Here is a 27,936-nt window from a genome sequence, read left to right as displayed (position 1 = left end):
CACCCGATTGCGTCACCTGACCGCTGTGGCCCGCGAGCTCCATGGCTGGCGGCGCGCTCGGACTGCGGCTGCTGCTGTTGGCGGCGCTGTGCGGGGTGGCGGCGGCGCTATGGCCCTGGCCGCGCTCCGTGCAGGGCTCGCCTCGCCGCTACTGCCTGGGCCCCGCCGCCTTCGCCTTCCGCCACCACGCAGGCTCCGCCGCGCAGCCCGGCTGCGATGTCCTGGACGCCGCCTTCGCGCGCTACCGCCGCCTGCTCTTCGGGGCCGGGCCCTGGCCGCCGCCCAGCCTCTCGGGTGAGTCGTCCCGCCCCGCCCGAGTCCCAGTCCAGTCCATAGCGGTTCCCAGCCCTGTCCCCAAGCCGTCCCCAGTTGTCCCCGGCCTCCTCCATCCCGCAGTCCCCAGCCGCCTCTGGGCCAAGGGCAGCTGGGGTCCGTCCCCACGTTCGCTTTCCAGAGTTTTTGTCTATTTTTAAGATCATTAAAGAGTTAAGAGGGGGTCGGGGATTTAGCTCAGTGGTTCTGCCGCCTGCCTCGAAAGCTCAAGGTCCTGAGTTCGATCCCAGGTACCAAAAAAAAAAAAGAGAGAGAAGAACAGGAAGTGGTGGCACGTAACTATGGTACTGAATGGCAAGGCAGAGGCAGGACGGACCACATGGTAAAAGCCTGCCTCAAGAAACAACAAGAAAGCAAGGTCCTAGTTCGATTCCTGGTACCAAAAACAAAGCAAAACAAAACAACAGGAATTGTTTACAGTATTCTATTTAGGACCGCCTTGCCTTTCAAGTTTCAAATTTGAAGCAGAATTATGTGATTTCCGGAAAAAGAGAGGATCACATGAGAGCCACTGGTGCACTTTAACCTCTTTGCCCAGGTAAGGAAGGACAAGGTGTATTCCTGCAGAAAACTTGTTGCTAGCCAGCTTACGGTTTTATGTATGTATTTATTTAGGTGTTTTTTAAAAAAACGGGGTCTGACCATGTAGTTCAGCCTGGCCTGAAACTTACTGTGTAGCCCAAGCTGGCCTTGAACTCCGGCAAGCCTCCTGCTTTAGCCTGCAGGCACGTACCACAAAGCCCAGCATGTGGCCTCAGACAAATTGCCTAATTTCTAAAGTATTGTTGCCACTTTTTTTTTTTTTTTGGTACCAGGGATCAAACTCGGGACCTTGCGCTTTCGAGTCAGGCAGCAGAACCACTGAGCTAACTCCCCAGCCCCACTTTTTTTTTTTAAGTAAAGCTGCTTACATTTCAGGCATTTCTGAGGATAAGAAAACAGTTATGAATGCCTCTTTAATCTATGAAAGGGCTACAATAGAAGGGAAAAGTTGGTGATTTTAAAAGTAAAATAGGGGACCAAGCTCATAAAAACATGATGCTGTGTCCCTGTCCACCTTATTCATTGGCTCTGGTGCCATCCAAGTTCTGGTTCTTCCCCATTGTCAAAATGACCATGAAAGGGAATCATTTTGAGCTAATTCAGGATACTAAGGCAGCTGGAACAGCACAAGTAAAGATACTCAGGAAAGAGGACTTCCAGAGCTGCTTCTGAAAGTGGCAAAAACAATAGGATAAGTGTGTTTGAAGAAAGGAGGAAGGTTTTGAAAGGGATTAATGGCAATATCTTTTACGTTTTTTTTGTTTTTTGTTTTTGTTTTTTGAGACAGGGTATCACTATATAGTTCAGATTGGCTTTGAATTTACTATTACTTGAATTTACTATTTACCAACCCAGGCTGGCCTTGAATTTGCAGTGATCCTCTTGCCTCAGACTCCCAAGTGCTGAATATCTCTTTTATTGTAATCTTTTTTTTTTTTTTTTTGGAGGTAGGGTCTTACTATGTAGTTCATATTGGCCTTGAACTCACTATGTAGCCCAGGCTAACCTTGAACTCATGGTGATCCTCCTGCCTCAGCCTCCTGAGTGCTGGGATTACAGGTGTGCACCACCACACCCGGTGCTGTAATAATTTTTTAAATTGATAATAATTTAATAATTTTTTAAAAATTGAAACACACGCTGTATTTTTTTTTTTTTTTTTGGTATGGGGATCAAACTCAGGACCTTGTGCTTGCGAGGCAGGCAGCGGAACCACTGAGCTAAATCCCCGGCACTCACACACTATATTTTTTGATCCCACCCCTAGTGGCTTTGTTCTTTTGACTGACTGGGACTGCTGCCCCAGACTGAGGGAGGTGAAGAGTTGAAGCCCATGTACCTTTCCTACGTTGGGTGTCGCCTGTCATTTATGCAGGTGACATCACAGCAGTGGAGGCTTCAGGCTCCTCTGAGAGGGTCCTGAAGACCAGGCACCCTGCCCTGGGCAACTCCAGCTCCTCCACACAGTGGCAAAGCTGACTGGTTAGGAAAAGGAAGTAGAACAGGGCAGGGAAGGAGCGATATCTGATCCCTGGGCGCCCCGTGTTCCCTGTAGCCTTTGGGTGTCATTACAGCTCCTCCAGGGCACTGTCATCCTGAGGGCCACAGTGAAGCTCCATGCCCGAAGTCATGGGGTAGGAGTGGCAGGTCTGTTTATCCACCGAGGTTCTGATCTTTTCCAGGTGCAGTCTTGGGGTGTGCTAGTAATTATCTTTGTCAGGCTGATGAGAGATCTAGAAAATTACCAACCGCTGGTAGGATTAAGCTCTGATCATATTTTCACATTAATTAATTTGAGTAATAATTGCTAAAATCTAATTGCTTGTTCATTAGCACTCAGATTGTGGATGTGTTTTATTCCCCACCCTGCTGTTACCAGATTCCAGTAGTATTTCTGCCTTTTGTTGCATCTGTTCTTTTTTTATTTTGGTATCGGGGATCAAACTCCGGACCTTGGGATTCCGAGGCAGGTGGCTGAACCACTGAGCTAAATCCCCAGCCCTGTTGCATCTATTCTTTCTTTTTTTTTTTTTTGGTACCGGGGATCGAACTCGGGTCCTTGGGATTGAAAGGCAGGTGGCGGAACCACTCAGCTAAATCCCCGGCCCTGGTTGCATCTATTTTTAATGCCAGAAGTATTGTTTTTTGAGACAAGGTTTTACTATGTAGCCCAAAGGCTTTGAACTCTAGGGGACTCTTCTCCTTCAGCCTCCAATTGCTGGGATTATAGGCGTGTGCCACCATGCTTGGTACTCTTTTAACTAAATCCCCCACCCTGGTGTATGCTTTTTTATTAAAAAAAAAAAAATACAGGCTTTTGAGTGAGCCCAAAGAAAAGACCAGGTGTGGACAAAGGGACACGAGCAGTGAGCTGCAGAGGGAGTGGGACCCTGGAATGTGTTACGTGTGTGTGCGTCAGGAGGGATTAGCAGCAGAACCTGGTCCCACACTGCCATTGTTGACAGCAGTAGAACCAGAACCAGACCCAGACCGGCCTCTCCTGATTCCCAGCCCACCTTTCTGTGGGTGCTCCCGGCACTGGAGGCTGTGGAATTTCCTGCTGAGCCTTGCCACCTGTGCCATGAGTTTTCGGGCAGAACAGGCCACCTGGGCTTCCACCCCTCAGCCCTGGGCCCCACCTGCTTCCTGCTGTCCTAGGCACTGGGCACAGTGGCAGCGCAGAGGTGGGAGCCCAGTGTTTACTTCCTCTTGGGTGACCCAGTGTCCTTCCTGATTTGCCTGCTCCCCCAGACCTGCCCTGCCCTCTCCAGCTTATTTGAGCAGCAGCCACGCCTGGAACTTAATTATCAGCCCAAGCTGGCTGAGCCACCAACTGTACTTAGATCAGTGCTGTAGCTGGACAAGGAGCCTTTTGGGGGCACTGTTCTGGTGTCCGTCAGATCTGCAGAGGAGTCTGGGACATCCTGCCCCTGGGGGAAGGAATGAGCTGTGTTTTAAGAAAAGAAAAATATGGGCCAGGGATTTAGCTCAGCAGCAGAGCACCTGCCTGGCAAGCTTGAGGTCCTGAGTTCAATCCCTGGTACCAAAAAGAAAAAAAAGAAAAGGAAAAAAATACGAAGGGCATGGTGGTACACACCTGCAATTCCAGCCCTCAGGAGGCCAAGGCAGGAGGATTGAAAGACTAAGCCCTGCCTGGGCAACTTAATGACCCTCTCAGTAAAAAAAATTTTTTTTTTTGGTACCGGGGATCGAACTCAGGTCCTTCCGCTTGCAAGGCAGGCGGCGGAACTACTGAGCTACATCCCCAGCCCTCAAAGTAAAAAATTTAATAAGGGCTGGGATGTAGTTCAGTGTGAAGGCCAGGAGTTCAATCCCTAGTACTGCACATAATTAAGTAAAAAATTTTAAAGGCAGGCAGCCTGAGCCCCAGGGGATTAACAGGAAGCCATGACTTTGGCCCTCTTTAGTTTCTGCCTATAGAGACTCGGATGAGCTCTCCACACAGTACTGCTGGGACTCCAGGATGCGTGGGGCTGGCAGGGGGATAAGGCAGCAGAAAGGGGATGAGATGTATTTTTTGTGTGAGTGTTGTTTTGTTTTGTTTTTGAGACAGGGTCTTGCTATGTAGTTCAGGCTGATCTTGAACTCACTGTGTAGCCCAGGCTGGCCGTGAACTCATGGTGATCCTCATGCCTTGGCCTCCCTAGTCTGGGTTTATAGGCATGAACCACTAGCTGGTATTCAAGCTGGGGATTTAGCTCTTGTTTCGCCCGCCTGCTGCACAAGCAGAAGGACCTGAGTTCGATCCCTGGTACCAAAAAACAAAAACAAAAACGGTATTCATGCCAGGCATGGTGGGACATGTCTATAAATCTCAGCACTTGGGAGATTAAGGCAGGAGGATTGCTGCAAGTCTGAGACCAACCTGAGCTACATAGTGAGTTCAAGCCAAACTGAACTAAAAAGTGAGACCCTGCCTGAGAAAACAAGCAAACAAAAGCATAGGCACTGGGATTTAGAAGTGTCCTCTTCATCAAGAAGATCTGGTTATGGGAAAAATGTCAGATCTAGACCGTATTTACTATGACATAATCCTTGTACATTTTGGTATTGTAAACTTCCTGTTTGGCGACCAAGCCCTGGCACAGTTTGTTGGCAGCTCACGTGCAGCTGAGGGTCTGAGTAGCAGCATCCCAAGTGTCCCTGGAGGAGAAGCAGCTCCTGGGATCTTGGAGCTTGGGACAGTTGGCAAGGCCAGAGCCCTGGTTACACCGGCCAGGGCGGGTGACAGGGACAGAGGTGCAAACAGAAGGAAAGGTGATCGTGACCAGGCAGGACCAGCGCCCAGGGCGAATGCTGCTTCCTGCCATCCCTTCCAGTGCAGTGTGCCCAAGGGACCACGGCTGGGGATCCTCGTGGCAAGCCTTGGTTTTGCCTGTGGCTCCTGGAGGCAGATCGATCACGCCAAGTTTACATTGTCCTTGCAGGACAACACCATGAGTCAAAGGACATGTTGGTTGTCACTGTGGCCACCGCAGAATGTAATGAGTTTCCCACGTTGGAGTCCTTGGAGAACTGTAAGTACCACCCTGCAAGTGTTCACAGAGAGTATCTGCTCTACAGTCAGCTAGAAAAGCCTTAACAAGATGGGGTCACTTTGGTCATTTCAGACACCCTGACCATAGACGATGACCAGTGTCTGCTGACTGCGGACACCATCTGGGGAGCCCTCCGAGGTACCGTGGGCTGAAAGGGGGAGATTGGCATTGGCAGGGGCAGGGGGCAAGTGCTCCCGTCTAAGGTGGCTTTCTTCATGGACACCACTTGGGATGTCCATTTCCTGAGTCCTTGAGCTGTGCCTGGAGGTGGACAGGCAGTCTTCACAGGACAGCAGCTGGCAGGGTGGCACTGTCACAGCACTGCCTGCTTGGCTGTCACTTAAGACACATGAGTGGAAAGGGTCTAAAAAGGAAAACTAAAGCTGGGTGTGGTAGCGCAGACCTGTAATCTTAGCACTGGGGATGCTGAAGCAGGTGGATCTCTGTGAGTTCAAGGCCAGCGTGGGCTACATAGTGAGACCTTGTCTCAAAAAAAAAAAAAAACTGGGGCCGAGAGTTTAGCTCAGTGGTTTTGCCGCCTGCCTCATGAAGGTCCCAAGTTTGATCCCTGGTACCAAAAAAAAAAAAATGTAAATTGTAGTAAAATACGTAGAACTATGTCATTTCTGAAGAAAATAAGGTTACTAGCCTAGAGGTGGTTTTACTGGAAAGGTATTTGGTCCCTGTATAAAGACTTAGCCAAACTACAGTGGTGCATTCCTGTAATCCCAGCTACTCAAGAGGCTGAGGCAGGAGGATTGCAGGCTTGAGGCCAACCTGGGCAACTCAGCAAGACCCTGCCTCAAAATAAAAAGGGCTGGGCTGCAGCTTAGGGCAAAGGCCTTGAGTTTGGTCTTCAGCACTGGAAAAAAACATTTATATTTACTTATTTATTTAAACAAGTATGTTTACAATTTTTTCTAAAATCTATGCTGGTGAGGGGAATTTTCACAGAATTCCTGATCTTGGTTTTAAAATTTTTTGTGTGTGGTACTGGAAATCGAACTCAGGACCTTGCACTTGTGAGGCAGGGGCAGCACCACTAAGCCAAATCCCCAGCCTCCCATTTTTGTTTTTTTTTGTTTTTTTGTTTTTGGCACCAGGGATCAAACTTGGATCCTTGCGCTTGCGCAGCAGGTGGCAAAACCACTGAGCTAAATCCCCAGCCCCCATTTTGTTATTTTTGAGACAAGGTCTTGATATGTAGTCCAGGCCGCCCTTGAACTCACTATGTAACCCAGGCTGGCCTTGGCCTGCAGGGATCCTCCAGCCTCAGCCTCCGGAATGCTGGGATTCCACCCCCACCCCACCACGCCCAGTTGGATCCTTCTTGTTTCTACTCCCCAGTCCTCACTGTCTCTCCCTGCTCTGCAGGTCTGGAGACGTTCAGCCAGCTTGTGTGGACCTCTGCGGAGGGCACGGTGAGTGCAGTCCTTCAGAAGGGGGCCAGGAAAATGTGGAGACCCTGGGAGTCCTGTTCTGTTTTAGATGGGGCCTGATGGCCTTGGCTGACCCAGCAAGAGGGTGGGAGGAGACACAGATGGAGGCTGGCCTGGGAGATTTGGGGTCTTGACTGGAACATGGCTCTGCATCATTTGGCAGTGGCCTTGATGCCACACAGCTTTGAGGAACAGAACCTGCCAACAGGGAGGCCCATAGTTCCTGGGCTGCCGGAGCATTGTATTTGGCCGGCCTGGGACACTCTCCCCCTGGTGGGTGGCTGATGATGTCCTTTGAGGTAGAGGATGGGACCGGGAATGGTCACAGAGAGACCAGCTTTGCAGGGATCCTGGCAGAGTTCTCCTCCTTCCCCAGCCCCTGGTAAGCTCCTGTGAGTCCTGACCTAGTCGGTGTTTGGTCCGAACAGTTCTTCATCAACAAGACGACCATTGAGGACTTCCCGCGCTTCCCCCACCGGGGCTTGCTGCTGGATACATCTCGCCACTACCTGCCACTGTCCAGCATCCTGGACACACTGGTACCCGGCCTCAGGGCCTTCTGCACACTGGTTCTGGGGGATGGGCCAGGGGTCAATGAAGTTACATCTTCCTAAAGAGGAGAAGGTATATCTGTAACTCTGGGCCACTGGGTTCAAGCCCAGCCTGAACTACATAGGGAGACCCTGTCTACAAACACACAGACAAACAGCAATTTAAATATACACCACCAGTTACTATGGGCCAATGTTCAAGCTGCCCCCAGGGAAACAGAGATGGTTTGGTGAAGTAGCCTCTCTCCCCAGGCGGAACTAAGTCAGCTTAGTCAGGATGTGGTCACAGGAAGATGTGTTGTCCCGGCTGTCTTTTGAGTTTGATGTGCAGGCTTATGTGATGGTGGCTGATCCAGGTTATGTGCTCGCCTTTCCCTTTGCTCCTCTGTGGGACCAAAGGAATTGACAGGAATATCGGCCTGGGCTTCTGGGATTTTATGAGTTATGGGCAACTGTGTTACCAGCCACATGACCCAATGGGAAGGGAAGGAAGAATGTGGGTCATTAGATTGTTAGACTATTAGGGGACTTTGAAAGACAACAGGAGCTGGGCATGGTGGCACACACCTATAATTCCAGCACTGGGAGGGTGAGGCAGGAGAATTGGTGAGTTTGAGGCCAGCCTGGGATATGTAGTGAGTTCAAGGCCAGCCTGAACTACATGGCAAGACCTTGGCTATTAAAAAAAAGAGAAAGAAAATAAAAAAGAGAGAGGGCCGGGGATTTAGCTCAGTGGGGCACCTTGCCTGCCTCGTAAGCGCAAGGTCCTGAGTTCAATCCCCAGTACCAAAGAAAAAAAAGAGAGACAAAAGGGCAGTGTAGGATTTGCAGCCCCCCTCACAGTGTAACCAGAATTCATCTCAAAAAGAGGAGGTGGGCCAGGGATTTAGCTCAGTGGTTCCATCACCTGCCTCACAAGTGCAAGGTCCCGAGTTCAATCTCCGGTACCAAAAAAAAAAAAGGAGATGCTGACCCAGCTATTACCTTTCTAGGTGTCTTCCCAAAAGACCTAAACACATCATGTTACGGTGATCCGTGCGTGCTTGTGTTTATAGCAGCACAACTCATAATAGCTAAATCTTAGAAGCAGCCTATATGTGCATCAACAGATGAGTGGATAAAGGAAATGTGCCATTTACACACAATGGAATACTGCTCTGCTATAAAGAAAGATAAACTTGAGTCATTTGTAGGAAAATGGATGCACTGTGAGACCATAACATTAAGTCAAATAAATCAGACATACAAGCTTAAATATTGCATGGCTTCTCTTATGTGAAAAACCCCAAATATCATTAAAGAGCAAAATAAGATAATAGGAAACAGAGAGATAGAAATTTTGCAAAAGGGAAGGGGGCCAAGAGATAGGGGAGAAAGGGGAAGGGGATGAAACAATGAAGACACATTCCGCATGTGCACCAACCTCCCAAGATGAGTCTAGTCATTGTGCACCGCAGACACATACTGATGGAAAGAAAGGGAGTCCTCTTGCAACAGAGACCCTAAAATGCTCCCCTGAAGCCGGGTGACCGGGATGTGTGCCAGGCAGGTCACCAGGTATGCTCTGCCGCAGGATGTCATGGCGTACAACAAACTGAACGTGTTCCACTGGCACCTGGTGGATGACCCCTCCTTCCCATATGACAGCATCACCTTCCCTGAGCTCGCCAGAAAGGTATGGTGCCACATCACCCAGCCTGAGCTCACGGCTCCTCGTCCACACCTGTCCTGGGCCTGCTGGCAAGAGTGGTGGCTCCCAACCTCCCCAGACCCCTGATGGAGGGGAGGGCAGGGGGTTCCTGGTTAGGGCACTTGGATCCAGGCCTGAGCTGTGCCATTAGTTTGCTTTGTGACCTGCAGGAGATGGTGTCCCCTGGCCTCATTTGATTTCTTTTTCTTTTTCTTTTTTTTTTTTTGGTACCGGGGATTGAACTTGGGACCTTGAGCTTTTTGAGGCAGGCGGTGGCACCACTGAGCTAAATTCCCGGCATGGCCTCATTTGGTTTGTATAGAGTCTGTCGAGTGGACATCATTCTGGTTTGTTTATCTCATTGGCATCTGATGCTCACATAAGATAGTAGTTGTGAGAAATTATGATAAAAATCCTAAACCAGGTAGAGTGGTGCACACTTTAATCCCAGCAATCAGGAGGCCGAGGCAGGAAGATTGGCATGAGTTTGAAGCCAGCCTCGACTACAGAGCAACACCCTGTCTCAAAAAACCAAAACAAAACAAAAATTATGGTAAAAATCCTTGAAGATAGTCCCTTATTCCCAAAGGCCGTGGACAGGTGTTCTGATACCTGAGGAGTCTTGGGGACATTTTGAGTGTCTTCTAGGTGTTCAGGAAATGACTGTGAAGGTTATCTTGTGCCTTCCAGGGGTCCTACAACCCTGTCACCCACATCTACACAGCACAGGATGTAAAGGAAATCATTGAATATGCAAGGCTGCGGGGCATCCGTGTGCTGGCAGAATTTGACACCCCTGGCCACACATTGTCTTGGGGACCAGGTAAGAGTAATCCCTGGGGTTGCAGGGGGGCTGCTGGTGGCCCTTGGTATGGGAATTCAGGACATTGGCTCTAGAAGGTGGCGTATCCAGTGTTGGTTGCAGAATGTCTTCCCCCCACTTCTCTTGCCTAGGAATTGAGACAGGAAGAACCTACTGTGGCCAAGGAGGCCCCAATCCTTTTTTGTGATCTCATGTAGTTCAAGCTGGCCTTGAACTTGCTGTGTAGCCTAGGCTGGTCTCAGATCCTCCTACCTCAGCCTCCCGAGTGCTGGGATCACAGGTGTGCACTGACATGGCCTGCTAAGGAAGCCTTTTCAGTGTTAATTGATGGGCTGTGCCCATGAGTCTCAGATGTCCATGTTGCCATGCCCTAGAGTGGGTGCCAAGGAATCTGACCCCCAGGAAAAAATCTAAAAGAAGGAAGCTCAGGGTAGCCTTCAGAGGTCAGAGTCCACAAACTCCAGGCCCCGGTGTGAGTCCCCCAAACAGAAACTTACTTGGGAGACTGAGTCAAGGAGATCTCTGAGTTTTGAGGCCAGCCTGAATTACATGGCAAGACCCTATCTCAAAAAAAAAAAACAAAAGATGATGAAAGAGGCAGCTGCCTGGCCTCATCCTCAGGAGGGAAGGCTCCAGGTCCGGGGCTAGGGAATGTGGAGCTTCCGGATGATGATGGGGCCCATGTCCAGGTGATGGTGGAAACATTGTGTGAATTTGGCTCAGTGAGTCTCTCTGGTTGCTTTTCTGCTTCAAGGCCATTGGAGGAGGGCAGCCTTTGGAAGCAGGGTGACTTCTGCTAGAAGCAGGGTGTCAGGAGTGTGTGCTGGCGGTCGCCTGGGTGTGACCAGCCTCTGTCAGTGAGTGTGGCTCTTTGTGTTTCTCTGATGATGACCAAACAGGTGGTGACCAGTGCTGGTGTATGCCTGGCATGCCTCCCTATAAGCATGTGATGTTTGTTTTTTGTTTTTTGAGACAAAGTCTTGCTGTGTAGCCCAGGCTGCCCTCAAACTCACAGTGATCCTCCTGCCTCAGCCTCCAGTATGCTGAGATTACAGGCGTGCACCACCACACCTGGTCATGTGTGTGATGTTTATGGACACATTATCTTATTTGCATGACTTGATGTCCTTATGTGTAGCACTGCACAGGAAGTCTGTATCTGTGACACTCACGTGGCTCCTCTTGACGTAGGTATCCCTGGGTTGCTGACTCCTTGCTACTCTGGGTCTCGGCCCTCTGGTGACTTTGGACCTGTGAATCCCATTCTCAACAGTACTTACGAATTCATGAGCTTATTCTTCTTGGAGATCAGCTCTGTTTTCCCAGATTTTTATCTTCACCTTGGAGGAGATGAGGTGGACTTCACTTGCTGGTATGAGTCCTATGGTCCCCCACCCCAGCCTGATGAATCACTTGCTCAAAGTGGAGGGTGCACTGGGGGCCACCTGGCAGGCCCTGCTCTGGGAATAACCTGTACGACAGCAAAGGTGCTGACCTGGAGCTCCTGCCTAACTTCAGCAAGGCTGTCCTCTCCTTTTGCTCTTCCACAGCCTGGAGATATTTATAGAAAAACTAACTTGGAGCTCAGAATCATCTTGGAAAAATCCAGGGTAGACAAAAAGAATCCTTGCTTATGAAGGCTTAAAATAGTCTGATGAAAGAATCAAGCCCAGAATTCAAGCGATGACAGGGTCTAATGAATATTAAATCAAAAAGTTGGCACCCTCAGTCTGGGGCCCTCAGTGGAGACCAAAGGAGTTCTGGGGCAGAAGTGGGAGCCAGCTGTGGCTCTGAGGAAATAGCTTGACTTTTCTGGGGACTTGGCCAGAGGAAGACACTCCAAGAGGAGACTGCCGTGGGCATGGGGTCTGCAGCAGCTGGCACAGCTGAGAGGGAACCCGGGGTCCAGTGTGCAGGGCTCCTGGCTGTGCCTTGGCCTGAGGTGGAGCAGAGAGGGAGTAGAGATTCAGTCTTCTTGGAGTTGGGACTTCAGACTACAGGTCCAGATTCACCATTTCTTCTTCTGTCAGTGGTGAACATACTGCTTCATGTAGCTTAGCTTGGCCTGGCCACACCTTCCATGGACAGCACTTCTGAGCTCCTCAGTGGGTTTGGGGATTTGGTGGTGGTGGGGGGTAGGTTTGTTCTGTTTTCTGAGACAGAGTCTTGCTCTGTAGTTCAGGCTGGCCTCCAATTCATGGTAATCTTCCTGCCTCAGCCTCCCAAGTGCTGGGATTACAGGTGTAAGCCACCATATCTGGGGTTTGTTTGTTTTTGTGGTTTTTTTGGTGATAAGGGCAGTTTTTTGTTGTTTTTTTTTTTTGGTACTGGGGACCTTGTGCTTGGGTGGCAGGAGCCGGAACCACTGAGCTAAATCCCCAGCCCCAGTTTTTTGTTTTTTGTTTTTAGTGGTTCTTTATTGGTAATGTAGGATAAGGGCAGTTATAAGAGGCCAGGGACTAATCCCCAGGCTGCAGGCTTTTAGGATGCAGAAAGTACTAATCTTCATTTTTTCTTGGCATTCAGGAAGTCCAACCCAGATATTCAGGCCTTCATGAAGAAGAGAGGCTTTGATGACTTCCGGCAGCTGGAGTCCTTCTACATCCAGATGTGAGGAAGCAGGGGGATTGCCTCCTTAGGGGGATCCCTGCTTGACCACTCCCTGGGCCCAAAGGCTCACTGGGTCCTGTCCTTGGTGCACAGTGGGTGGGTCCCAGGTGCAGGGAAGGCATTGCCAGATCAGGGTGAGGCCAGTGCCAGCCTCTGAACCCAGAGCCCTGCCACTTCTGTCCTCACCAGGCTGCTGGACATCATCTCTGCCTACAACAAGGGCTACGTGGTGTGGCAGGAGGTGTTTGACAACAAAGTCAAGGTGAGCCAGGGACGGAGAAAACAAGGAATTCTTGGGAAGCCTCCTTCTATCTTCCCTGCCCTCCCTGGCCTCTGGCTTTATTAATTTTTATTTTATTTTATTATTATTTTTGGCAGGGGGTGGCTACCAGGGATCGAACTTGGGTCCTTGTGCTTGCAGGGCAGGTGGTGGAACCACTGAGCTAAATCCCCAGGCCAGCTTTTATTTTATATATGTAATTAGTTTTGTTTTGTTTTGTTTTTTTGGTACCAGGGATCGAACTCGGGTCCTTGCGCTTGCGCAGCAGGTGGCGAAACCACAGAGCTAAATCCCCAGCCCTAGTTTTGGTTTTTTGAGATGGGGCATCACTAGGTAGTTCAGGCTGGCCTTGAACTCACTGTGTAATCCATGCTGGCCTTGAACTCGCAGCAATCGTCCTGCCTCAGCCTCCCAAGTGCTGGGGCACCACACCTAGCTCACTCTAGCAGAGCACTTAGAATCATCTCTCCTTTTCCCTTTAGAAAGGCCCCAAGGTGTGGGCCCCAGGTTTGGGTGTCAGAGTCTTTCTCTCTTTCCCCTCCATATAAACTGATCATAGTTATTACTGGGGACTCAGTTATTACTTGGGACTTTTGAGGCTGTCATGACTTTCCTGCCCAACTTGAGGCTTCTGGGTCCCATGCAACAGGATCACCGTCTCCTTCTCTCTGTTGACTGGGGAGACCCCAGCTCCTTGTGCCACAATGAGAAACTTCTTGGACATGTGGCCACTCGGCCCCTGGGCTCACTGCTTGCAAGGCCCAGTGACACCTGTGCTGCTGGGGAGCAGGGAGCCCTCACCCCTTGGCCCTGGTTGCTTGTGCAGGAGCAAGGTCCAAGAATTCCCCCAGCTCTCTGCCATTGTTGCTCTGGGACCTCTTGGGACAGGTTCGGCCTGACACGATCGTACAGGTGTGGCGGGAAGAGAAGCCTGTCACCTACATGCAGGAGGTGGAATTGGTCACCAAGGCCGGCTTCCGGGCCCTGCTGTCAGCACCCTGGTACCTGAACCGCATCACATACGGCCCCGACTGGAAGGCCATGTACAACGTAGAGCCCCTAGACTTCGAAGGTGACACGGGCGCTGTCCTTGCTGATCAGAGAGCCCGTCCAGGACCCAGGGTGGGAGGCAGGGGTCTGGGGCAGACACAGCAGGTTAGAAAGTAGGGTGGGTGACTCAGCTGGTAAGGAGGCCTCAGAGGGGCAGTGGTTGAAGGGGATTCTGGGCCCCATGCCCCCCACCAACTTGTCATTTTCCCTAGGATCTCCTGAGCAGAAGGCGCTGGTTATTGGGGGAGAGGCCTGCATGTGGGGCGAGTGGGTGGACAGCACAAACCTGGTGCCCAGGCTCTGGTAAGGGGCTTCAGGGGGCGCTGGAGGGTTGGGATTGAGGGTTCCAGTTTCCCATACAGACCCAATTCCACCCACCACCTTCAGACCAGTGCCCTCCTTTGGGCCTGAGAGAGAAGGGACAGTGCCACGTCCTTCATGGGACACTCAGGTCCCACATGGTTCGCATCGCTATCCAGCAGCCCAGTGAGTGTGTAGAGTGGCACTTGTCACTCCATGTCACGGACAGAGGGTGGCCTGGGCCACACCAGCGCCTTGGTCAGGATCCACGACAGAGCCTGGAGTTTCTGCAAGACTCCTTTGTCCCTTGGCAGCCTCCCTGACCATGGTCAGGGTCCTGAGTTTACATAAAACCATCTGGGAGCTCAGTGTGGTGGCGCACACCTGTTATCCCAGCACTCAGTAGGAGGAGGCTGAGGCAGGTTGACTGCTGACAGTTTGAGGCCAACCTGGGTTACTGGTACTTTCAAAGCTTACTCTTGTGCCATGTCTTTGGGAGAGGACAAAGGTAGAGCTCCATACCTCCATATTTAAACAGAAGGGAGCAGAGCCCTAGAACTGCCTGCAGTTGGGCTTCACTCAGAGCAAAGTGCAGAGCACAGCCCTGGCCCTGAACTGGCTCAGGACCTATGCTAAGGACTGTGGGTGTCCAGCGCCCTCTTGGGGAGGCGCATACCCGCCACGTTCCTTGTTTCCTCCAGGCCCAGGGGAGGTGCGGTTGCTGAGAGGCTGTGGAGCAGCAACTTGACCACAGACCTGGACTTCGCCTATAAACGCCTATCACACTTCCGCTGTGAGTTGCTGAGGTGAGCAGGCCAAGGGCTTCCCCAAGGGAGTGGGGCAGGGCCTGGCTGGGACCCCCTTTCTGAGACAGAAGAATGACAAGGGCTCAGCCTGTCACAGGCTCTATCTCATTGGCTCACACCATAGCCTGTTTGGTAGGCCATCTTTACCCCCATTTTATTTTATTTATGTATGTATTTATTTATTTATTTTGGTACTAGGGATCGAACTCGGGTCCTTGTGCTTGCAAGGCCTTTTTGCGGGGGGGGGGGGTGCTGGGGATTTAACCCAGGCCTTCCTATATCCCAAGCAAGTGTTCTACCACTGAGCTATAGCCCCAGCCCATTCCCATTTTATTTAATTTTAATTTTATTTATTTATTTATTTATTTATTTATTTATTTATTTCTACCAGGGATTGAACTCTGGTCCTTGCGCTTGTGCAGCAGGCGGCAAAACCACTGAGCTAAATCCCTGGCCCTGTTCCCATTTTAAAAATAAATGGCTGTACCCCACCATGGTGGTGCAGGTCTGTAAACCCAGCACCTCAGGTGGCTGAGGCAGGAGGATTGCCATGAGTTCAAGGCCCAGCCTGGACAATATAGTGAGGCTCTGTCTCAAAAAAACCAAAAATGGAGAATCCAGAACTGATAGCTGTGTAGATCTGGAGCTCTGGACACCTGTCAAGCTTCTGCCTCTTTCTTAAGGGATTGCATTATTTGGGGCTCGTCTGTAGGGACAGGAGGACAGAAGTAGGTAGGGTTCCCCAGTGCGTCTCTGCAGGTGACTCTCAAGTCCTTATCACATCCAGGAACAGTTTGAGGTTCTGGAAGTGGAGGAGGGACCGTGAGTGCGGGAGAGGTGGTGTCGCAGGGTCTGAGGCGGCGTTCAACCTGCCCCTGTGTCCTCTGCAGGCGAGGAGTCCAAGCTGAGCCCATTGGTGTTGGCTACTGTGAGCAGGAGTTTGAGGAAACCTGAGCCCATAACCCTGGCACTGAGGTGGGTGCTGGCTTCCACTGCGTCCCAGCTGGGTGACAAGAGCCCCTCGCCTTCGAACCCTGTGGCTGGAGAGAAGGGGCTGGCGCTGGCGCCAGCAGTCAATAAAGACCAATGTGGCACTTTTCCCTAGTGAATGAGGATTACCTGTGTTAAAGAAAGAAGCGAATGGCCGAAGGCTATGGGAGCTGCCTTGTCTGGCAGGGAGGCTTGGGGCCAGTTGCTGGAGGGTTTTAAAGCTGAGGTCTAGGGATGAAACCTGAGCTTCTATGCTCCTCTCTTTTTGGTTGAGACAAGGTGTCTCGGTGTGATTCAGGTTGGCCACTCACTGAACTTACTGTGTAGCCCAGGCTGGCCTTGAACTCACGGTGATCTTCCTACTTCAGCCTCAAAAGTGCTGGGGTTACAGCACCTTACCTGGTCTCTGTGCTGCTTCTTTTTTTTTTTTTTTGGTACTGGGGATCGAACTCAGGATCTCTCACTTGCCAGGCAGGTACTGTGCTCTTGTCCTTAGCCTGTGCTTTGCTAGGTCTCTCCTCACCCGCTCATCCTCAGCCTGGTCGCTGTACTGTTGAATCCTACCTGCAAGGCTGCTGTATATGGAAGGGGCATCGCAGGGGTCTGAAGGAATTCTGAGCAATGGCCGAGGCTCCAGCCCCTCTATGGGTACTCACACCCTTCCCCTAGAACTGTATTCTTTTTCCTTTTTGCTACTGTTTCTTTCACTCAGCCACTATTTAAAAAATTCTCCTCAGCACATGTTTGCAGTACACACTGATCACATTCATCATGGGGAGGCAGACCGCGCACATGACACACTTTATTTCAGTTTACATCCCTTTCCCTCCTTCCCTCCATTTCATATCCCCTTCTCATTTGCAAAGGTTCATCTCCCTGCTTCCGGTTGTCATATCAACCACTCTTTAAATGTTCCTGAGCACTTCCCAAGGTCCGAGCACCTGAAATAATACAGCCAGCTTCTGCCGCCTCCTACCCCGTTGTCAGCCTCACGTGTCCCAGTCTGGGTGGCACAGCTGACGCCATGACAGCAGAGGCCCTGGGAGCAGGGCAATGACGACCAGCTTTCTCCAGGGAGAAATGACTCACTGTGGTCCCAGACTACCCCTGCTGCTCTTCTGTTCAGAAGCAATAATGTAACCCGGCGATTGAGACGGTGGTATACAGCATCAGTCTGGAATGAATATTTCATTGGCCATTATTACATTCTTTTTCCTGGTCTGGGGCTGTGACGGTGGAGAAGTCCTCGGCCTTTGTCTCAGAAGCTTAGAGAAGGCATATGAGGAAAACCTGGTCCTTCAGCAGCATCCTGTCTCCCTCAGTCATGCTCTCTGGAGACCTGGTTAGTGACAAACCAGGCCTGTCTCTTGGGCAGTGTCTGGAGGGACCGGGTTAGCAAAAGTTATGCTTGGCCATGCCCAGGACTCCACACCTGTATCCTCAAGTAGGCCCCCTTACCTCTGCCCCCGTACCTAGAAGCCTGTGGGGTGGTTCCAGCAAGGACCCCACAGAAATGCTGCTACCCTTGCACCCCTGCTTTCCTATGGTCATAACTATTGTTCCTGTTGTTTGGAGTGATGTTAAATAGCGAAGACACGAAGTTGTAGGGCAACCAAGGAATAAACATGAAAACACTTGCTTTATAGCACATAGGCTCTGTGATTTCTTCCTCTTATCGTAAACGTTTTTTCCCAGTGTTATTTTTACCATTAAATAACTAGGCACGGTGTTGCACACCTGTGATCCTAGCTATTCAGAACGCTGAGGCAGGAGGATCATGACTTGGGCAGTTTAGCCAGACCCTGTCTTAAAGAATCAAAAGGGGGATGCCCCAGGGATTTAGCTCAGTGGCACCTCACCTGCCTCACAAGTCCAAGGTCCTGAGTTTGAACCCTGGTAAAAAAAAAAATCAGAAGGGGCCACCTCGTGTGGTGTCACAAGCCTGTAATCCCAGGACTCAGGAGCCTGAGGCAGGAGGATTGCCATGAGTTTGAGGCCAGCCTGGGGGTACACAGTGACTTCAGGGCCACCCTGAACTACAAAGTGAGATCCTGTCTCAAAAAACAAAAAAAGTCAAAAGGGCTGGGGGTACAGAGCCCTTTTTTTTTGGTACAGGGGATCAAACTCAGGACCTTGTGCTTGTGAGGCAGGTGGTGGCACCACTGAGCTAAATCCCCGGCCCTAGCGCTTATGTAATAGGCCAAAGCCCTAGGTTTAATCCCAAGGAGTTAATGTGGCCTGGTCAGGACTGTTAGAGGAAAGGCCTGATGTTCCCAGCCTCCAGCATTGCGTCTCTGGGGTGTGTCCCCCCACCCCCCCTTCACCGGGGAGGGCCCTTCATTTGCAGCCCCACCCTGTGGGGCCCAGAACTTCCCAGGTTGGCGTCATGCCCTTCGTGCACCACCAGGGGGCGGGAAGCACCCAGACTGGTTGCCTGGCTCCAGCCAGCCTAGAAACACCTCTCCCAGCCCTGCTGTCCTGACTCCATTAAGGGGGTAGCACAACTGATAATAGTTAAATTTGGGAGATGGCCTCTGTGTCCCTCAACAGGTGAATGGATAAAGAAAATGTGGGAATATCCAGTGTGGTGGCACACACTTGTAATCATCTCTTTCTTCATAGTTCCCCACTCTGCTTCTGTGCCACAATTCCACGAGCCATTGCAGCTGAAATCCAGGAATGATCTTTAATTTCTTCCTGTCACAGCCGGCACCAACGTGTGCCCACTCTATCGGTAACTCAAATCCATTTACAATTTACCCTGAATTTAGGAGATGATCCTAACAAATACACCTGCTTCAAGTTTTCCAGTCATCTTAAAATTTTAATTTTCTTTTGAAACAGGATCTCATTATAGTTCAGACTGATCTTGAACTCACTGTGTAGCCCAGGCTGGCCTCGAACTCCCAGCGATCCTCCTGCCTCAGCTTCCCCAGTGCTGAGATTATAGGTGTATGCCACTATGGCTGGCTTTATTTTAATTTTTCAAAACTATCCCATTGCTGAGTGTGTGGAGTATACCTACAATCTCAGCATGGAGGAGGCTGAGGTAACAGGATTGCTGTGAGTTGGAGGCTGGCCTGGGATACATAGTGAGACCCTATCAAAAAAAGAAAAGAAAAAAAAATCTATTGTCCAAATCACTCAGCAGAGTATGCTAGTTTTCCTCTTTAAGATGATTTGTATTCCAAACTCTATAATCATTCCCTAACACTACCTGTACATATTCCCTGTAAAGAAATAAAATAGCTTGAGCAGAAGTAACATTGTCTCATTTCTATGTCTCCATATACCCAGATTTCTGAGTTATGTGAGTCTAGACAGGCCTCAGGATGCTTCATGGAAGAGGATTAGACAATTACATGACCCTAGGATTAAACCTCAGAAAAGATGTTTAAGAATTTTATGGAGAAAGTTATTAAACTTCTGTGAAGACATAAGAAGCCCCATATATATACTTAGAACATGTTCAAGAATGTAAAGACTGATTATCAAAAATGTTTAGGGCTGGGGATGTGGCTCGGTGGCACAGCACCTGTTTGGCAGGTGCAAGGTCCTGAGTTTAATCCCTGGTACCAAAAAAACAAAAATGTGAAAAAAAATTTTTTTTCAAGACAAGGTCTCACTGTAATTCAAGCTGGCTTCGAACTTGCAGTGATCCTCCTGCCACGGCCTCCCCAGTGCTGACATTACAGGTATGTGCCACCATGCCTGGCGCAAAAATTTATTTATTTATTTATTTTTGGTGCTGGGATCGAACTCGGGTCCTTGCGCTTGCGAGGCAGGCGGCGGAACCACTGAGCTAAATCCCCAGCTCCGCAAAAATGTTTTATCTGTAGATTCAATATGATTCTAATGAAAATTCAATTTTACTTTTTAAATTTTGGAACTTGAAGCTGATCTTAAAATAAGTGGAAGAATAAATGAACAAAAGTAACTGTCAAGGGCTGGGGATTTAGCTCAGTGGTTCCGCTGCCTGCTTTGCAAGCCCAAGATCCCGAGTTCGATCCCCAGTACCAAAAAAAAAAAAAAAAAGTAACTGTCAATTTTCCAGAAGAGGGAAATTTGTAACATGGAATAGAATTGATAACCAGCCAGTGCACACCTCTGATGAATCTCATTTATGCTCAGACATACCCAGATTACACACACACACACACACACACACGATATGGTCAGCAACTACTCTGGTCAGTGCAAACATTCATTGTGTTGAATATCAACATGGCAATGCCAGTTGTCAAGAGCCATTATAAAACTATATCACAGGGCATGGTGGCACATCCCTGTAATCCCAGCACGCAGGAGGCTGAGGCAGGAGGATTGCCTTGAGTTTGAGGCCAGCCTGAGCTACACAGACTGTCTCCAAAAAACAAAAATAAATAAATGTCCAGTTATCAAGACAGCTGGTATTGGTGCAGAAATAAACTATCCTGGTCCAGTGTGGTGGCACACACCTATAATCCTAGCACTTGGGAGGCTAAGACAGGAGGCTTGCCACAAGTTTGAAGCCAATCTAGACTACATAGTTCAAGGCCAGCCTGAACTACATAGTGAGACATTGTCTTAAAAAAAAAGACAGCCTCATAAAACAGAACATGTAACCCTGAAAGAACCTTCCACATGTATAGAATTATGAAAATATACCAAAATTTCATTATAAACTAGGGAGGAGACTTCTGAAATTAGGAAGAAATCAAGTTTTGAATCTTCCACCTTCACACAAAGCAACAAAGATGAATTTAAAATGAAAAGCCACAGTCTTCATGGGAACAAGAGAACCTACTCAAAAGTACCTGAACTCAAAAAAAAAAAACCTACCTGAACTCTATGCTAATAGTTGGTCCAAAATTTTATGCATATATATATATATTTTGATAGTTTGCAGATATCTATATCTGTAGATATATATTTGCATATATATATATATCTATATATCTGCAAACTATCAAAATTGATGGAGAAATAAGATACTTCCATGATAAAGACCACCAGAAGAAATTCATGACCACCAAATCACTGCAAAAAATTTTCAAGGATATTCTAGAAAGAGACAATGAAGTTAACAATAACAAAATGTCTGATAGAATTAATACATGAGGTAGGGTGAGCAGTTAAGTAGAAGAGAAAGAATCAGCAACAGGAAAATAAGGCAGTGGCAGGAATAAGTCAAAAACACCTATTAGTAATAATTTTCTACGTGAATGGCCTAAATTCCCAGTTAAGAGACACAGATTGGGCTGGGGATTTAGCTCAGTGGTTTCACTGCCTGCTGTGCAAGTGCAAGAACTCGAGTTTGATCCCTGGTACCAAAGAAAAAGAAAAAAAGACAGACTGGAAGAATGGATCAAGAAACAAAATCCAGTGGTATGTTGTATACAAGAAACATTTAACTCAGATTCATAGACTAAACACTGAAGGATGAAAAACAATATTTCATGCAACAGGAACCTAAAAAAAGCTGGCACAGTTATATTAGTTATCTTATATTCACACAAAGTGGATTTCAAAACTGATCAGAAGAGGCACAGGTCATTACATATTGGATAAAAGAACAATCCACAGATAAAAATAATGAACAATCCAAAAAAACAAAATGAACATGTATGCACCAAGCAATTGTACACCCAACTTTATAAAACAAGTACTACTGGCCATAAAATATTGGGGCGGGGGATTTACCTCAGTGGTTCCGGTGCCTGCCTTGCAAGCACAAGGTCCCGAGTTCGATCCCCAGTACCAAAAAAATAAATAAAAATATCAGATAAACATAAACACAATTATCATGGGGACCTCAATACCCCATTGTCACACAAAAAAAATACTTCATTGTCACAAATAGATCAACTGCATGAAAAAAAATTAACAAAGAAATTAGAGTTGGATGAAACCTTTAAACAAATAGACTTAATAGATAGCTACAGAGTGTTCCACCCAACAACAGAATACACATTTTTCTCAGCACCACCTAAAACTTTCTCCAAAATAGACCACCTACTAGACAATAAAGCATGGTTATGTAAATATGAAAGAATTGAAATGATATGCATTTATCTGATCATAGAACAATTAAACTAGAAATCAATGGCAAAAGAAAACACAGAAGTTATGCAAATACATGAAAATTAAACAGTACACTCAGAGGATTACCACAGAAATCAAGGAAAAAATATGACAGTTCTTAGAACTAAATAATGCCAGTACAACATGCTAGAACTAGGGTCGGGGATTTAGCCCAGTGGTTCCGTCGCCTGCCTCGCAAGCACAAGGACCCGAGTTTGATCCCCAGTACCAAAAAAAAAAAAAAAAAAGTTAAACATGCTAGAACTTAGCAGTTCTAAGAGGCAAGTTTCTAGCTGTGAATAGCCACATCAAAAAAATAGAATGAGGCCCAGGGATTTACCTCAGTGGTACCACGCCTGCCTTGTAAGCACAAGGTCCTGAGTTTGATCCCCAGTACCATCCCCCCAAATAGAATGAGCCCAATAACCTAACAGTGCACCTCTAGGACCTAGAAAAACAAGAACAATCCAAACCCAAAGTGAGTATAAGGAAGGAAATTATAATGATCACAGCAGAAATTAATGAAATTGGGACCAAAAAAACACAAAGTATTAGTGAATCAAAGAATAAACAAAATAGACAAACCCTTATCCAATCTTATGAAAAAGGAAAAAAAAAAGAAAAGAAAAGATCCAAATCAGCTCAATTAGAAATTTAAAAGGTAGGGGCCAGGGATTTAGCTGAGCAATGCAGCATCTGCCTTGCAAGGCCAAGGTCCAGAATTCAATCCCCAGCACCAAAAAAAAAAAAAAAAAAAAAGGTGAAATTACAGTGGACACTGTCAGAATTCAGAAGATTATTAACTACTTCAAAAGCCTGTATGCCAATATATTGGAGAATTCAAAAGAAATAGGAATGTGAATTACCAAATGAATTACCAAAACTGAAACAAAATGGTATAATAATCCTCAATCATCCAATAATAGGCAATGAAATTGAAGCAGTAATAAAAATGCTACCAACTAAGAAATCCCAGGTCTTGGCAGATTCACTGCTGAATTCTACAAGAACTTCAGGAAAGATCTAACACCAATACTCCTCAGGCTCTTTAATGGAATTGAAAGGGAAGAAATACTCCCACAGTAAGTCCTGAAAGCTACCATTACCGTGATTCCAAAACCAGACCAGAATCCAACAACAACAACAAAAACAAAGGAATATAGATACAAAAATCCTCAACAAGATACTGGCAAACAATGGAATAAATCATCAAAAAGATCACACATTGTGACCAAGTAGGCTTCATCTCAGGAATGCAAGGATGGTTTAGTAGATGCAAGTATCAAAATATAATCCATCACATAAACAGGTGCAAGGACAAAAATCCCATGATCATCTCGAGACACAGAAAGCCTAACAAGATCCAACATCCATTCATGATTAAAACACTGAAGAAAATAGGTATAGAAGGACCTTATCTCAATCTGATAAAAGCCATTTTTGACAAACGTACTGCCAACATCATATTAAATGGGGTAAAACTGAAAGCTTTCTAAAATAAGGAACAAGACAAGGATATTGTATCAGTCAGTGCTTACTAGTGAAACAGATATAAGATGTACAAGTATGTAAGAACTTACAGATTGGCTTGTGATGGCCATCCACAGAGTTGGGTGTGAAAGAGTGCAAAAGATCTGTCTGCACACTGGGGATCTGAAGCATGCAGTCAAAGAGTGACTCCCAGGTGAGTCCATATCAGTGAAGAGTCTGCACTGGAAGCCAGGAGACAATGTCCAAGGTGAAAGTGAAGACCGGAGCTCCTCTGAGGAAAATAGAAGCAATCCTTTTTCTCCTTTTTATACTATTCTGGCAATAATCCTCCATAGAGTGGGTCTCCCCCCGAGAACTATGCTGAGACAATCTACTTGGGCATTACTTACTCAAGTGGACACATCAATCGACCACCACAGATGTCCACTATCACCACTTCTGTTCAACATAGCACTTGGGAGGCTGAGGCAGGAGGCTTGCCTCAAGTTGGAGGCCAGCCTAGGCTACATAGTGAGTTCAAGGCTACCCTGAACTACCTAGCAAAACCCTGTCTCAATAATAAAAATGCATACTGAAAAAAAATGCATGCTGGCAAGGCTATGGGGGAAAAAGAATCCTATATTGTTCATGGGAATGTAACATTAGTATGACCACTAGGAAATCAGTATGGAGATTCCTCAGAAAAATAAAACTAGAAATTCCATTCAACCCAGCTATTCCCCTTCTAGGTATCTTCCTGAAAAAGTTGAAGACATCATATTACAGTGATCCATGCACACCCATGTTTTTTGTTTTTGTTTTTGTTTGTGGTACCGGGGATCGAACTTGGGACCTTGCACTTGCGCAGCAGGCAGCAAAACCACTGAGCTAAATCTCCGGCCCTAACACACCCATCATTATAGCAGCACAACTCATAATAGTTAAATCTTAGAAGCAACCTATATGTCCATCAAGAGATGAAAGGATAAAGAAAATGTGGTATTTACACACAATGTGGTATTTACAGTACTACTCTGCCATAAAGGATAAACTTAAAATCATTGTAGGAAATTGATGCACTGTGAGACCATAATTTTTTTTGGTACCAGGGATCAAACTCAGGACCTTGCGCTTTCGAGGCAGGTGGTGGCACCACTGAGCTAAATCCCCGGCCCAAGACCATAATACCAAGTGAAATTAATCAGGCACACAAGCTTAAATATCACGTGATTTCTCTGGTATGAGAAACCCAAAACATAAATGACAAGCAAAATAAAAGATAGATTATAGAAAGTAGGGTATACGTCAGTGATATATACTTGCCTAATACACACAAGGCCCTAGGTTCAATCCCCAGCACCAAAAATAAAATGCAATATATATGTTTAAGAAGAAAAAAAGAGGGCCAGGGACTTAGCTCAGTGGTTTCGCCACTTGCTGCACAAGCGCAAGGACCCGAGTTCGATCCCCGGTACCAAAAAAAAGAAGAAAAAAAGAAAGTAGGGAGGTAGATCTTTCTCAAATGGGAAGACAATCAAGAGAAAGAGGGAGAGCTGGGTGTGATAGTGAACATCTATAATACCAGCACTTGGGAGGCTGAGGCAGGACGATTGCCATGAGTTCTAGACCAACTTGGGCTACTTACTGAATTCAATAGCAGGCTGAACTACATAACAAGACCATGTCTCAAAAAAAGGGGGGGGGAGTGGGGATTTAGCTCAGTGGTTCTGGTGCCTGCCTTGCAAGCGCAAAGTCTCAAGTTCAATCCCCAGTACCAAACAAAACAAAACAAAACAGATGGAAAAAGGGAAGGCAAGAGGGGAGGAAGGACATGAAAAAAGAATTAAGACGTGTTATATACATGTACCAAGTCACCAAAAGGAATGTAATCATTATATACCACAAACATTTAGCAATAAAAACTAAAAACAGGGCTGGAGATTTAGCTCAGTGGTGCTGCCACCTGCCTCAAAAGTGCAAGGTCCTGAGTTTGATCCCTGGTACCAAACAAACAAACACTAAACACAAAAACCCCCATGGATCAAACAGGAAATCTCAATGAGAAAAAAATATAGAGAGCTGAATGAAAGTAAAATATTCTGGTAGTCCATTTTAATCAACTAATTACAAGGAGTAACTTTTTATTAAGGGAGAAAAATAGGGGGATGTGGTGTTGCACACCTGTGATCCAAGCACTCTGGGAGTCTGAGGCAAGAAGATCATAAGTTCAAGGCCACCCTGGGCAATTTATTGACTTAGACTCCATTTTAAGACAATTTTTTTTTCTGGTATGGGAGTCAAACTCAGTACCTTGCGCTTGTGAGGCAGGCACGATGCCACTGAGCTAAATCCCCAGCCTGAGACAAAATGGTTCTTTTCGAAGCCATAGGTGCTAGTCTTGGTGGTAGATTCCTGTAATTCCAGCACTCAGAAAGCTGAGGCAGGAGGATTGCTGTGGGTTCAAGGCTATCCTGAACAGAACTACCTAGGGAGACCTTATCTCAAAAATAAATAAATAGGGCCTGGGGATTTAGTTCAGTGGTTCTGCTGCCTGCCTTCCAAGCGCAAGGTCCTGAGTTCAATCCCCTGTACCAAAAATAAATAAATAGGCCTGAGGATGTACCTTAGTGTGAAAGTCATGGGTTCAATCCCCAGAGCCCTTAAAAAAGGAAGAAAAATAATTTTTAAAAATAGCTGGGCATGGGGCCAGGGATTTAGCTCAGTAGTTTCGCTGCCTGCTGTGCAAGCGCAAGGACCAGAGTTCGATCCCCGGTACCAAAAAAAAAAAAAAAAAAAAAATAGCTGGGGGTGGTGGCACATGCCTGTAATCCCAGCTCTTGGGCCAGCCTGAACTGCACAGTGAAACCCTGTCTCAAAAAACAAACAAAAATCCAAAAAAACATAGTTATTGAATTTGAATATTGTAAGAATTTCTGATGATTCTAATTGCTACTACTGGGCCGGAGATTTAACTCAGTGGTTTCATCGCCTGCTGTGCAAGCGCAAGGACCTGAGTTCAATCCCTAGTACCAAAAAAAAAAAAAAAAAAAAAAAGCCATGAAATCTAATTGCTACTGCTGCTGTTGAGCAGTTTCCTGAATTGATGGACAAAGTTGTGTTAAAATATTAAAAGAATACAATTTGCATTTTTACAAAAAGGCAAGAAAAAATTTATGGAAGAAATATATAATTTATGAATCATTTAGCATTTTTATTTTTGAGGCAGGGTCTCACTGTATAGTTCAGCATGGCTTTGAACTCACTATGTAGTTCAGGATGGCCTCAAACTCACAGAGATTCTCCTGCCTCAGCTTTCCAAGTGCTGGGATTACAGACAAGCGCCACCACACCTGGCTGAATGATCTATCCTTATTGCATTGCTACTTTGTCCAAACATCCTGGGTCCACCAAGAAGATTCCTACTCATATTCGAGAGTAAAAGGATTCCATCAGCGCTGATATTGTGCCAACTTTATGTCATATAAAAAGAATAGCTTTACACAACTATTTTTCATTTTTGTGCTTATAAATGTGTCTGTGAAGCTAAGCAGCAAACATTTTATTTAACAAAGTGTAATTTGAGTTATAGCTTTTAAATAGACACCTGGTATGTAGAATTCCATTTTATCTTTGTCCTGGGCACAGCAAATGTCAAAGGCGGGTCTGGTCCTCACCTCCTCGACCGACGGAACCTCAGCTCTCTTTTCTGGAGAAGGATAACGCTTGAGTGTACAGAATTGGGGTGAGCCGGACACCTGGTGCGTGACGGGTGCTGAGCAAATATGGCTCACATAAAGTTCCTTCATCTTCCCGAGGAGGAAGTAAGTGGTCAAGGAACACTCCAGGGGTTTGCTTGCTTTACTCTTTCTCCTAGGGGTCTAGGGGAGACGAATGTGGTTCAGGGGTGAGGAAGGGGTTGAAGGCATCAGGCTGAGGGAGCGTGATGGATGGCGCGGGGTAGGATCCACATCCTAGGGACCGTAGTGGGAAAGAAGAGAGGAATCCCCATCCGCCCCCGCAGAAAACACTCCAGCTATTGGAGGTGTGTGTGCCCGCGTGTGCCCGCGTATGCCGAGGGGATCAGCTCCGGCTCCCGCAGACAGCGAGCGGCACGGATGACGAAGCTCCTTCCCCTCCCGCGGTCCCGGCCACGCCCGCACACCCTCGGCTCTCACCGGGCCGCCTAGGGTCCGGTTGCCATGGCGAGCAGGAGCGCGTGAGCCCGCCGGCCCCTCCCGCCCCCGGCCGAGCCCGGTCAACTCTCACTCTGATTGGCCGTCGCTTCCTCATTATGCAAGTCATTTGCGTAGACTCCGTGGACAGCTGCCTGACGTCACCAAGCACGGGGCTGGGGCTCGGGGCTCGGTTCCCGGAGCTCGGGCGGGAGCCCAGAGAGCGCCGCGCGGGGACCCCCGGCCGGAACCCCGCG

The 27,936-nt window shown here is 47.6% G+C and overlaps 1 protein-coding gene across 5 annotated transcripts; it reads left to right on the top strand.

Moving 5' to 3' along the window:
• Positions 1-27,730, top strand: Hexa (hexosaminidase subunit alpha). 5 transcript variants are annotated; one of them, XM_087198921.1, is made up of 15 exons: positions 2-294; positions 5,217-5,414; positions 5,508-5,573; positions 6,810-6,856; positions 7,303-7,413; positions 8,999-9,100; positions 9,806-9,938; positions 11,130-11,310; positions 12,465-12,548; positions 12,738-12,810; positions 13,717-13,900; positions 14,091-14,181; positions 14,880-14,984; positions 15,875-15,959; positions 27,153-27,730. In XM_087198921.1, the coding sequence occupies exons 1-14, from the start codon at positions 42-44 to the stop codon at positions 15,936-15,938; spliced, it is 1,692 nt and encodes a 563-aa protein (XP_087055047.1). In that variant the 5' UTR covers positions 2-41; the 3' UTR covers positions 15,939-15,959; positions 27,153-27,730. The 5 variants fall into 5 exon arrangements, with proteins under 5 accessions (XP_087055049.1, XP_087055047.1, XP_087055048.1 ...); XM_087198922.1 differs by lacking the exon at positions 27,153-27,730 and adding an exon at positions 18,597-19,697; XM_087198920.1 differs by lacking the exon at positions 27,153-27,730 and adding an exon at positions 16,841-17,619.
• The last annotated feature ends 206 nt before the right edge of the window (positions 27,731-27,936 follow it).

This window comes from Heterocephalus glaber, unplaced genomic scaffold, assembly GCF_053883595.1.
Source record: "Heterocephalus glaber isolate CG9 unplaced genomic scaffold, H.glaber_assembly_v1.0 deba00001689, whole genome shotgun sequence".
NCBI lineage: Eukaryota > Metazoa > Chordata > Mammalia > Rodentia > Bathyergidae > Heterocephalus > Heterocephalus glaber.
The sequence above is the reverse complement of the archived record's forward strand: the minus strand, read 5'-3'. Positions and strand labels throughout refer to the sequence as shown.

Coding starts and splice junctions, on each gene's coding strand:
- Hexa (XM_087198921.1), top strand. CDS start 42: ATGGCTGGCGGCGCGCTCGGACTGCGGCTGCTGCTGTTGGCGGCGCTG. Junction 295..5,216: donor GCCGCCGCCCAGCCTCTCGG/GTGAGTCGTCCC, acceptor CATCCCTTCCAG/TGCAGTGTGCCCAAGGGACC. Junction 5,415..5,507: donor GTTGGAGTCCTTGGAGAACT/GTAAGTACCACC, acceptor TGGTCATTTCAG/ACACCCTGACCATAGACGAT.